Source organism: Hippoglossus hippoglossus, chromosome 24 (assembly GCF_009819705.1).
Source record: "Hippoglossus hippoglossus isolate fHipHip1 chromosome 24, fHipHip1.pri, whole genome shotgun sequence".
NCBI classification, from domain to species: domain Eukaryota; kingdom Metazoa; phylum Chordata; class Actinopteri; order Pleuronectiformes; family Pleuronectidae; genus Hippoglossus; species Hippoglossus hippoglossus.
This window is the reverse complement of record NC_047174.1, coordinates 4,547,469-4,560,000: the sequence shown is the minus strand read 5'-3', so window position 1 is coordinate 4,560,000 and position 12,532 is coordinate 4,547,469. Positions and strand designations below refer to the sequence as shown.

At 43.0% G+C, this 12,532-nt stretch overlaps 1 protein-coding gene across 8 annotated transcripts in view; it reads left to right on the top strand.

Annotated features, from left to right (window-relative positions):
- The window catches only part of lama2 (laminin, alpha 2), a 137,886-nt gene extending 125,425 nt beyond the window's left edge, over positions 1-12,461 (top strand). For 7 of the 8 annotated variants that reach the window (XM_034580971.1, XM_034580970.1, XM_034580969.1 and 4 more), the window contains 14 exons: positions 880-1,031; positions 1,141-1,317; positions 2,958-3,144; positions 5,184-5,291; positions 8,236-8,348; positions 9,496-9,589; positions 9,810-9,905; positions 10,272-10,352; positions 10,543-10,620; positions 10,835-10,913; positions 11,001-11,132; positions 11,236-11,366; positions 11,631-11,850; positions 12,019-12,461. In XM_034580971.1, the coding sequence (XP_034436862.1) occupies positions 880-1,031; positions 1,141-1,317; positions 2,958-3,144; positions 5,184-5,291; positions 8,236-8,348; positions 9,496-9,589; positions 9,810-9,905; positions 10,272-10,352; positions 10,543-10,620; positions 10,835-10,913; positions 11,001-11,132; positions 11,236-11,366; positions 11,631-11,850; positions 12,019-12,179 (1,809 nt within the window). In that variant the 3' untranslated portion in view covers positions 12,180-12,461. The remainder of the gene's footprint in view (positions 1-879; positions 1,032-1,140; positions 1,318-2,957; positions 3,145-5,183; positions 5,292-8,235; positions 8,349-9,495; positions 9,590-9,809; positions 9,906-10,271; positions 10,353-10,542; positions 10,621-10,834; positions 10,914-11,000; positions 11,133-11,235; positions 11,367-11,630; positions 11,851-12,018) is intronic. The other variant, XM_034580967.1, reaches the window with a different exon arrangement.
- The last annotated feature ends 71 nt before the right edge of the window (positions 12,462-12,532 follow it).

Below are 12,532 nucleotides of genomic sequence, written 5' to 3'. Positions count from 1 at the left end.
TCCCTTTTCTCCACTTTTTACTCCGCCGTCTCTCCTCCTTTGTCTTTTTCTCCTCCCTTCACATCGTGTCTGTTTTCCTCTTCCTGACAAATGTCGAACAAATTGTGTTAAGTTAAGCAAAAACAATGTGATTCTATTGAACAAGCAAACATCTTAATTAAATGGGATCGGGGCTGGGTTAATTTCTGTTTTGATGCTGGGAAATATTAGTTATATTTGTATAATTTTGAATCATGATGCCGGTAGCAGCTTCTCTCAACTGCAATGCCGCCTGGTTGTTGATGTTTTTAGTTTTATCCACTTTGAAAACAGCTGAAAGATTTGAGGAGGAAAATGTCAAACTACTCCCAGGTCAGGAATTCAATCAGACACAAATCCAGTCTGGATCGAGCTTTAAGCAGACCGAGCGTTGTGATGTGACCGACATGTTATTGTGATTTTATCTTTTGACATTATCTTGACATTTAGTCCAACACATTTTTCCGCTGTCTGTGTCTGTACAGTCGTTACGTTTGTCTCTGTGCATCTGCTTTAATTTACTTTGGTCATGTGATCCGTCGTTTGTGAAAATACTGTCACTCAAGTCGCACTTTGAAAATTGATGCGCGTCTATTCATGGTCTTACGGTAAAGGGCCTAGGCGCGGAACAAAGGCCGGAGACGAACAATGAAAGTTTAATGAAACTTATTATGGACGTTTGATTTCCACACAAGACAATAACAAGTATAATGAAATGTAATATTATATATTAATGTTAGTTGGCTACTTTTCCTTGAGAGGTGACACAGATATTTCACCTCATTCTTCTTCATGGTGACTTCCACTGTAGAACCTTTGAGAAAGTCTGCAGCTAATGAACTTTACCTCTGTCTCCTGCAGCCCTACCTCTCAGTCATGCTGAACAAAGGCTCTCTGGAAGTCTTGGTGTTCACCGGCAGCCACAGTCCGCGTCGCGTCATCAGACGACCCGAGCAAGGAGCACTGAATGACGGGAAGGAGCACTCACTGCGCATAGAGAGGCTGGCTGGCAGGTTGGTGGTTGTATATCCTATTTGTTCACTGTACGTTCAAGTGAATATAAAGTTAGTGTAATGTCATCTCAAGTTATGGAGTTTCAACGATGTGTGTTTTCCTTCTCAGGTCCTTTGCGGTTCAGGTTGACGAGGAGGCGAAGAGGGAGGCGACGCTTCCCAACGACCAGCCGGTGAGCCTGCAGCAGGTCTTCCTCGGTGGTATTCCTGCAGAAGTGGAGCAGACGTCCAACAGAGCCAACGTCCCGTTCCAAGGATGTATATGGGACCTCATGATCAACGCTGTGTATGTACAAATATACAAATACAGCCAGATGTCTTTTAAGATTTCACCAGGCTTTATAATATATAATAATAATTCAAATAAAACTTTATTTCTATAGCACTTATTTAAACTAGGTTACAAAGTGCTTTGCAAAATACAAAGGAACAAAACAAGACAAATCCAAATTAAGAAAGATAACATAAAAGAAAATGTTCATTAAAACCAGTTTAAATCAGGCAATGAAAGGTTTTCTATAAACATGTAATCTCCCTCTGTTCCTCACATTTATAAACATAATTGATCAACCCATTAATTGATATTAAAGAAGTTTGCAGTTATAGTAAAGACAGCAGGTCATAAAACCGCTCATTTATGTCATTATAAATATTCATCCTTCTTCTCTGCATGTTTTTACACTCATCATGTATTTTATAGCTCAACAGCCCAAAATTCTAGCGTCTCAGCAAAAACCTGCCGCCTTTTGTGGTGACAAGTTAAACAACATCCTTCCAGACCCGTCATGTTCTGTGCTGTGATCCGATCAGATCAAAGAAGAATTTGAAATAAACCAGATTGTTTGTTTTTGAGTTTATCACCAGAGTAAAATGGTTCTTACGTCACAAGATGAAACAGAGAGCTTTTGTGTTCAGGATATTCTCTCAGCTCCAGTTTCCTTAACTTCAATTTCCTTTAGAATAAACTCCAAATATTCTCCTTATACTTCCTGTAGCAGCGCTCACACAGGACAGGCTGTAGCTTCCCTGTCTGATGATCTGTCTGCAGTGTTTTTTCTGGCAGTGGCCTAATTCTGACCTCGTACGCTGTTGGGTCGAAGCGTAGTTAACGACTGCAGGAGGTCCTGATGATGTGTTTGATGATGATGATCATAAAGCCAGTGTCTCCACAACAGTAATGGAGCTGTCGCACATCATAAACATTCTCATAACTCATATTACACTCATCTCCTATGTCTGTGTGTTTATGTTTGTGTCTGTTTGTTATCGCTCACCTCGTTTCACCTCTGTCACCCCGGCACACCATAACTGTAACTTCTTCTTAATACACACCCGTCACTGGGCTCTCGTACAGTTGTGTGTGTATTCTACGGGAGTGAACCTTGTTCGTATTGTATGTTGTCGTGTTTATTTCTCTCACTTTGGTTGTGCGATTGTAAAAGAGACCTTGTCAGTGCACTGTGGCACTGAACTATGAGATTTGGACAAAAAAATAAAGCTGTCATGCTGTTCATCTTTATATACAATCTTAACAAATGTTTGAGGGGCCACAGCATCAGCGGGTGGGAATGAAAATGTTTGCATTCCTCTCAAAGCTTTATGTCTTTACTGTATAAACATTTATTATATTATAAGCATCTGCTAGGACCTGTACCAGCTTATTTAGATATGTACAAAAACAAATTGTAACTACTTTCAAGTGTTGTTCCATTAACTCCTCTTTAAACCACAAACATGAGATAAGAATTTATTTTCTCAGCAAACTTTTGGCAAGAAAGTAAATAATCACATCCCCTGAAATAGCAGTTTCTTTATTATTTAGCTTTCCTGCTGGTTTATTAATGCTGGAATCTGAGCCAATGTTTCTGCTGCTGTCAGTGTCAGTCAAACATCTTTTAATCTCAAACGAATGTGTCCACCTTCCAGTCTGTCGGACTTCTCCCTGCCCGTGTCCTTTGTGAACGCGGAGATCGGCCAGTGCCCCAACCTCGCCCCGCCGCCTCCGCCTCTTCTGCCGGGTGAGGAGGAGCCCGAGGAGGAGAAGGAGGAGACGGCACCACTTGGTCCTCCGCTGACCTCGGAACCTGCCACGCCCCCTCCAGGGCCTCCTGCTGTGAGTGGATAAAAACCAAGCACTTAGGCCACTAACCCTTTGTTGTCATTGGTTTAATTGTTAATATGATGTTTTATAGATTGAGGGTCTTTAGAGACAGTAATATAATGATCATTACCTTTGTTTTGGCAGCCTCTTTTAAGCCCATGTAGATCAGGCACAGTAAAACACACGTGCACACATTTTACAGACGTGCACACATGTCCTACTGCAGCATATTTTTTCACCCCCTCTTCCTCCCACTTGCAGACAAACACACTCCTGTTTCTCTGTGATGAAATGCAGCCGTGGCCTCGGCGTGTTAGCATAGCGTTTCATCACGCGGCAGTTGAACAGCCCATTAACTTTTCTTTATAGTCCCTTTAGCCTTGAGCTACTAAACTCCACCTCTGGCAGCTTGTCGTACAGTGCGGAGCTGCCGCGCCGCGCCAGGCTAACTGTGCATGCCATTTAATGCTTTATGGCCTCGCAGGTGCCAAAACACTCTGGGCTAACGTGGAGACACTATGCAAAGAGGCTGGCAGGCGGCGAGTCGTTCATTTCACACTTATTGGGATGGGCGAGGTATATCTCACAGATTGAACGTATCGCCGGTCTTACGGCAGTCATAGGTTATCAGTCAGCCAGTTACCTGCTAAACTGCGCCTCTATAAGGACATTGATCATGAAGCACAGGGCGACGGCAGCTCTGCTATAACTCTGGGGTTTGTTGCTTTATGGGCTGCAAGTTCATCCGCCTTATGATATAGAGCCCGGGCTGTGCAAAGTCATAGTTCCTCAGCCGCCATCTACATTTTAACTGAAAGTGAAGGCAGGCTGCATATTTCAAACCCCCCACACTCGCTGACTTCCTTTTATAATTCACCCTCTTTCAGGCCTTTAGTGAAAATAGCTCTATATTAAAGCCACAGCAATTTACAGTGTGGAAGCAAATGTCTCACCAGACATCAGAGATATATGTAAGATATTTCTAAAGCAGTGTTTAGGAGAATGTGACCAAACTCCAACGACGTCAGAGTTTGTACATTATTGAGAATCAAAGTCTGACATATTTGTATAAAGCAGATCTTTATTTGACTGAATCACAACACTAGGTTAATCTGATGATATTCTAAACCGCTGTTATACAATTCAAACTCTTTTAGTAACTTTGAATTTAAAGATTCATGTCATGTTCCACTACTCATTACTGTTATAAGACTTTTTTCCAAATGCTATTTTAAAAATTTGAGGGCAGTGTTCCCCAAATTATTTCAAACAGCATCGCTAAATATATTTTTATTCCCATGAAACCTCTGCAAACTGTTATTCGAGTGCTGAAGAAGTGGGTTGCATTACAATTAAAACTAACATCTGTTATCTGTAGTCTTTGCTGCAGCATTTAAGTTTCTAAAGTCAATTTAATTTGATCTTCAGTTTTAATGAAATGGTTGTTAATTTAACATAACATTTATTTTTATCTGATCAAAAAGATGCTTAGAAATATAGAGTAAAAATAAAAATAAATCCTGTGGCACCGGGGGCTCAACACACCCACACGGCCTCTGGGAACCACTGCTGTAGTAAACTTTTAATTCTATTTTTGAAACAGTTGTGCTGCTTCGTTATGTAACACAGCTCGGCACACATGGTTGGGATGTGCAATTTTTATGAACGACAAGAGGAACAGACTCAGCGTGCGCTTCTTCCACAGTCCAGATCAAACTGAACCATCGCAGTTTGCAGTTTGAAAACACTGTTTTTTAGATAGTTCCGACTTTCGGACCAATTTCAAGAAGTTGAGACGGATGAATTACAGATCAGATTTAAACAATGTAACAAAGACATAAACCTTACTGGTGCAGACCTTGGTCCAGACTCTCAGGTGTGAGAAACCACCTCCTTCACTATCTTTGACCTTTCACCTTCTCAGCATCATTGCCTGCCTGTAGCTGACGTGTGCTTGTGTAAAAGAAACTGTCGCCATTCTGTCTGTGTGTGTGTGTGTGTGTCCGCCACTAATCCACTTCCCTTCCGACTCCCTGACTGCTGACCTGCAGGAGGCCACGCCCCCTGCTCCGCCTGCTGCCACACCTGCTGCCACACCTGCTGCCACACCTGCTGCCGCTACAGCCCTGCCCCCTAAACAGGACCCCGGCACCGACTTGGTACACACACACACACACACACACACAGTTTAATACGGTCACATTCAAGTATGGATTCCTGAGCAATCAACCACTGTCACCTCAGACTTAAGCTCCCTGAGTTTACCTGTATTTATTTGAGCATTTAATCTAAAATAACTCGGTCACATGGAAGCGAAAACAAGCTACAAACACAACACAATCCATCAAATGCTGAGAAGAAATGTTCTGGCCACCTTATATACTCCCCTGCCATTGTGTTGTTCTTATCTGCGCCAACTCCTGTGCTCATAAGCAGCTAAATGCTTCACTCACCAGTTAGCGACGAGCTAATATCGTCTGCCTGCTGTTTGGTGCCAGCGGTGAGAGCTATAACCAAAACAATAACATAAAAAGAGCTAAAAGACATTTTTCCAGTTGCAGGTGCACAAGATATTCTTTTATGAGTTATTATGACAAAGGAGAAGCCTGCTCGTCATGTTGAAGTGTTTTAACAGGGCGTTCAGCCGCTGACCCAAATCATAGCTACATCTTTATCAAGTGCTGGTGAAGTGCTGGTGAAGATACAGGTGAAGTTCCTGTGAGCTTTTGTAGTTTCAAATCAGTGCGAAACACAATTAAGTGATGTTATTATGCTCAAGGTCTTAAAATGAGCTGAGCAGCAAAGTATTTGTGGATAAAGTTAGTTACTGTCAGAGGCCAATAGAGTCTGAAAGCTGAAATACGATAAGCAGAGCATGGACTCCAACGACACACACACACACACACACACACACACACACACACACACACACACACACACACACACACACACACACACACACACACACACACACACACACACACACACTGGCTTCACCTATACTCACACACACAGATATAAAAATCCCCACTAAATGACTTCAGATTGTATTGGTGTGACCTCCAACCAAAGACCAGCCACTCTGAATGGAAGTCGGTTCTCCTATTGTTAGCTTAATGGAAATACTCGGGGGGGATGAGAGGAAGGGAGAGAGGAAGAGGCGGATGAAAGAGGCTGGAAGACAGAGAGGGGCCCAGAGAAAAGGTGCAGCCATGGAGGGAGAGGGGAGAATCTCTCTGCACAGAGCGCCACTTGCCTTTTGTCGGCTTAATGGAAAGACGGAGGAGAGGAAGTGGGAGAAGAATTAAAGGAGACTCGAGGAAAAGGGTTCTGAGCGAGTGACGTCGGCCCTTTTGTTAGACGGGGGAGAGACAGAGAAAGAGGGGGAGAAAGAAAGAGAGGGAGGTTGAGGAGGAGGAGCAGATATGAGGACGGAGCGCGATAAGAGGTGAGTGTCAGCTGCAACAAAGCAAGGTCACGGTGTGGGGAATGTCTTCACTTGAAAGAGAACAAGAGGACTGAGGAGATTAAGACACACACAGAGATCCTCTCGTTCTCTAACTTTGTCTCGCACTCACACTGGAGGTACAGCAGAGCGGCTTTGTCCAACTGATACTGTAGATTCAGAGAGGAAGTCCTAGACGAGAGATGGGAACAAGAGGGAAAGAACAAGGGGATGTGTAGAAACGGAGGAAAGGAGTTCTGAGAAAAGAGGTGAAGAGAAGCAGTGTCTCCTCTTCCTTCACCTGAAGGTGATGGATCCGAGAGAAGAACCAAAACGGAGGAGCGGCTGTGAAGAAGAGTGAGCAAGTAATAAAAGAGGAAGGTGAAGGGAGCATAAAACAGGAGGACAGGAGATGCAGCAAGGCGTAAAAGGTCGGAGGAAGAAGAGGAGAAGAGGCAGGAGAGAGAACAAGAGACAAATGTGGATGGAATTGGAGAAGAGGACATAATTGGAGAAGTGGAGGAGAGTGGAGTGAAAACATGAAAGGCAGAAAACTGGAGTGGGGTAAAAAAAAGGAGGCGGCAAGAGGAGAAAGGAAACAGGAGAGAGAGGAGGAGAGAATGAGAGGAAAGGATCGGAAAGAGATGAGCAGGCAGAAATAAAAACAAGTGAAGACAAGTAGGACTGATGAAAAAAGGGAGAAGAGGAGTAGATCAGTGTAGAGGAAAAATGGAAGATAGAGGATGAGAAGTGAAGAGGAAGTGGAGTACAAAAAACTTGAACTGATGGAAGTAAAAAGGAAGATATGAGGAAAGGATGGAGCAGAAAAGATGATGAAGGAAGAGTTGTTGTTGGAAGAATCAACAGAGAAGAGGAGTCAATATTAAAGAGACGAGGATGAGAAAAAAGAAAGAGCAGAAGATGAGAGGGAATGAAACTGTAAATGAGGATAAAGAGGTGGAGAGGAAAGCAGATGGGAGGACAGAAGGAGAAACGTGAAACAAAAGGAGAAGAAGAGATGTAAGTGAGAGGAGGAGTGAAGCTGCGGCAGGTGGAGGAGAGATGAGGCGCATTACAACACTTACACCGTGTGGTCACTGGCGGAACTGCACTGTGAAACTACTGCTGTACCTGTTTATTCTGCTGAAAGTGGAAATCAAACGGGAATCGAACCGTAGTCGCGGCGTTTGGTTCAGACGAAAATTAAGATATGGGATTCATGAGAATTAAAAACACGGGGGGGGGGGGGGGTTTGATGGCGACAAAAAGAAAACGGTGATGAAAGACAATCACAATCAAAGATATTTTTAACAAGCCATATGCTGCGTGTGAGGTTTGACTTCATCACACAGCTCAAGTGTTTTATTTTGTATATATCATAGGTCTATTTTAAAATGAACAATATTTACATAGGTGCATAAATTGAATCTTCTTCATTAACTTATCTTTGTAAATTCTTCATTACTTTATGCTGAGTTTTTCTTTAAGGACAACTTGATGATATCCCGTCAGCCCCCTGCACATCAGACGCAGAGACCCCATTAGTTTGATTGACGTGTGTATTCCAGCCCCGGTGTTACGGTTCCTGTTGACACAACAACAGGAGCAGTGTGGTGAAACCCTGTCACTGCCACTGACACATTGTGTCCACTCTCCAGGACTCGTGTGCGTCGGCCGTGGCCCCGGTGGCGCTGGAGAAGGCCTATCAGTTCGGACTCAGCAGGAAAAGCCACATGAGCTTCGCCTTTGACGACGCCAAAGTCCGAGAGAAGTAAATATTCAGAATGAAGCGTCACGGCTGTTGATTTACGCTGATATGTTTGTGCAGATTTCTGGTTATTTAAGGGTGATAGATACAAGTCATATAATACAGACGGCCACAGATTAAAGTGTCAAAACAGAAATATAACAGATTCTCTGTTAAATATACAACGAATGGCAAATGCACCTTAAAGTATTAAAGTATTAAAGTTTCTCAAACGCAAGGGAGCTCAGAGAGGTCAAGGATAACACTCCCAGATTTAATAGATTATTCTTTGGGTCATGACCCGCCCCCTTCGCAAAATCTCCTGGAAATGGAATTCTGTAGTTTTTGTTCGTCGTATTTCATCAGATATTTAAAAATTTTACGTAAATCTCAATCTGTAAAGTAACTAGAAGTAAGTAAGTGGAATAAAAAAGTAAATACAAAGTGAGAGGAAATGTAATTTTTTCAAGGGAAGTAAACGTACCACTATAGATGCAGCTTATGAGCCTGTCAGTTATAACACACTCAACATTGCACATTCCGACCCGTGTGTGTTTGTGTGTATCTGTGTGTAGCTTGTTAGGCTTTTTCCTCAGACTCACACCACGGAGCGTAGTCCTAAATAATTAAAGGGAAACAGAAGTGAGTGAGTGATAGTTCGGACAGGATAACACTTCTACCCACAAGGGGCCTATGGCAGGTTAAAAATCCAGAGATGCAATTTTCACTGAATAAGTGAGAATGTGTTGAAATGGTCGACATGTTGTTGACTGGACCGACAACTACACAACAACTCTACACAACCTTTGTGTTCCGTAAACTTGTGATGGAAAGAAAGTAAGAAAGAAAGAAATTCCGTGTAGATGCTCTCAAAGTCTCACGATGAGCTGAAAGAGATCAGAAGGATTTTGACTGTTGTGCTGATCAAACATTTATTTACTGGATATTCTCTCTGAGCAGTTTCATGAGTCTGTGTTTCTGTTAACGATGGAAAACACGATACATCGCTTGGTGTCTGACCCACTGAAAACTATAATTCATCTCCCGTGTTAGTAATATATAATATATGGAATTATCTCGTCTATATAAAGTGTTTTACTTGTGTATTTGCACTGTTCATGGATCTGTGTGTGTGTGTGTGTGTGTGTGTGTGTGTGTGTGTGTGTGTCAGGCTTATTTTAGAGTTTGAGCTGAGGACGAAGGAGGAGTCAGGGCTCGTTCTCTACATGGCGAGAATCAACCACGCCGACTTCGTTACCATACAGGTATCCACCACTGTTCTGTTATTATAAAGATTACTACTGAACCTCTGTTTATTGATGTAAAATCATATTAATTTAGTACTTGATTTGATATCGTAACTGAGAGAAACTGCCTTGTTTACGTTCCTCATTTTTATGCCTTAAAGTATTTAGCCTTTCCTTCACTGAGCCTTTAACTATTAAACTAAGAAGAACTGTCGATTGGGATTCTCTCGTCCTGCAGATCAAGAATGGACAAGTTTGTCTGGGTTACGATCTCGGTCACGGGAACATATCCGGCTGCGTTCCCTTCTCCATCAATGACGGGAACTGGCACAAGGTAATTAAAGTCAATTTAATATTCAACACTCGGACGCCAGAGTTCATACCTCTGGATCACATGGTCGCTAGTTCTTATGGTATGGTATAACAAGAAAAGAGAGATGTAGTTGGATAAACTTAATGGTTTATTTGTCAGAAAGTCCTAAACAGTTTACATATTTTACACATAACTACATGTATCTGATCAAGAGAAATTCCCCTAACACAGTATTATATGTCAACTACAAAGGCTTCAAACAGAATAAAAACAATCAAATGCAGAACAACTAGTCAGTCGTTACTTTATCCACCATATGATAATAGTTAATAGCTTCCAACTACGTTCTGTGGTGCTGCTCTTTCTTACTCTTCTTTGTCTTCTCAGATCCGTGTGAGTCGTAACAAGCAGAGAGGTCTTCTCATTGTCGATGGACGATACAGTAAACAGATGACCAGTCCTAAGAAGGTCAGTCAGCTGTATATCTGAAAAGTCATCCAGGTCATGGTATCTTCAGGAGATACATCCAGTGGCTTAAGTACTTTTTATTCTGTCTGCATCAACTCGCACAATGGAAACTATAAAATACTCATCATAGAAAGTTTTTAAAGGAAGTTTTTTTAAAAGTAGCATGAATACATGTTCCTTCTGTCTCCAGGCTGACCTGCTGGACGTGGTGGGGTTACTGTATGTTGGTGGATTACCTCAGAACTACACCACTAAGAGGATCGGACCAGTAAGAAAAACACGCACACACGCACAATTAACACATTCTTTAAAGCACGTTTTTGAATTTCATCACAGGAATTTGTATTTTCTTTTGGTAGTTTCTATTTCCTGAACGTGTGACATCAGTATCCACATGTTTTTACAGTGATGCTTCCCTCATGTGATTTGGGTTTTAAATGATTTGACCAGATGACCACATCCTCCTCCCTCTCTTTTCCTAGATTGTCTTCAGTATCAATGGGTGCATCCGTAACCTGAAGATGGTGGGAGGTGCTGTGAGCCTCAAGTCTCCTGCTACAGGTAATGGTTCTTTATTCTACTTGTCACGGTTCAAAAGGGATTTTAATCGCAGTAGTACAATAGCATCTCGACCCTCGTCTCCTCCAGGTCGCACTGAGGGGGCCATCGAGGACTTCAAACTGGACATGGCCACACCCACCTCCAGTCAAATGGTAGGAAGGTGTTTTGTTGCCACGGAGACGGGCACTTACTTTGAAGGCACCGGCTTCCTGAAAGCAGGTGAGATCACAGGAGACGAGTCACATGGTGCTGGGGGATTTTCTGTGAAATTACATGTTCTTCAAGAAGGTGAATGTAATCCCTCCATCTCTCCTTTCTCTAGTCTCTTCCTACCGAGTGGGTCTGGACGTGTCCATAGCGTTGGAGTTTAGAACCAGCAGAACCAATGGGGTGCTTTTGGCCGTCAGTAACCAGGGCAACGATGGACTTGGACTAGAGATCGTCCAGGGCAAGGTAATAATCATCCTTTTTATAATAGATGACAGTGATTAGAACAGTTTGACTGATTTGTTTACCGGTCTAATCAAGTTTTAAAGTTGTCAAGTTATGTGTTGGGTTTCAATTTTCATTTTTATACAAAGGGAGAATAGATTGAAGATATAAAATGAACAGACATATGAAAGTTGAATTGATCTTCTCATCTAACTTCTCATCTAAGACGTCTCACACCTGCATATCTTTGTTTTTCCACCATGCTCCTCCTTCACTTCGCCATAGCTCCTCCTCCATTTGGACAACGGGGCTGGGCGGATCACAGCGGAGCACACGCCAGAGGGAGACGGCTTCTGCGACGGCCAGTGGCACGCCGTCACCGCCAACAAGATTCGCCACCGGGTGGAGCTGGTGGTCGACGGGAAGCAGAGCCAGGCGGAGAGTCCCAATGTGCGCTCCAACAGCTGCGACACCAACGACCCCATCTACGTGGGAGGATATCCCGGTACGACTTCCTTTTTAACACACTTGAAACAAGCCATTGACTCTACATCCACATTTTAACACTTTCTTAATATATCTCCCATATCAAAACACTCAAAGGTTTACAGGGGAGAGGATTTGTACATTACCACATACCGAGACGTCAGTGTTTCGTTCCTCTTTCTTACAGACGGAGTTCGACAGGCAGCTCTCTCGTCCAGCACGTCCTTCAGAGGCTGTATGAGGAACCTGAAGATCACCAAGGCTTCTAAAACCATGGACGTGCACTTCAACAAGGCTCTGGAGCTCAGAGGAGTCCAGCCTCTGTCCTGTCCTGCTGCCGCGGCCTAACTGAACCCAGAGAGCCCCTCCCTCCCTTTTGTGGGTTCAACTAATACGTCCACAAGGTGCTGCACACGTCTGAGGTGTAGAGTTTCTACTGCTACTCGGTCTGTGACGCTGCAACGGGCAGATTGTTCAAATACAAATAATCCCAAACTATTTCCCTGTTATCGAAACAAACGAAAAGGCGGAATGTGCAAAGAGTTAGTTGAGCATCACTGCGGAAGTTCAGTACTTGTAATAAATGTTTTTAACACATCTACAGGCTCATTTATGCTTTAGATACGGAAACGGATGCAGCTTACGAAGTTCACGGATTCGGATGAAACAGATCAGTACCACCGAAAACCTTGAGGGGGCAG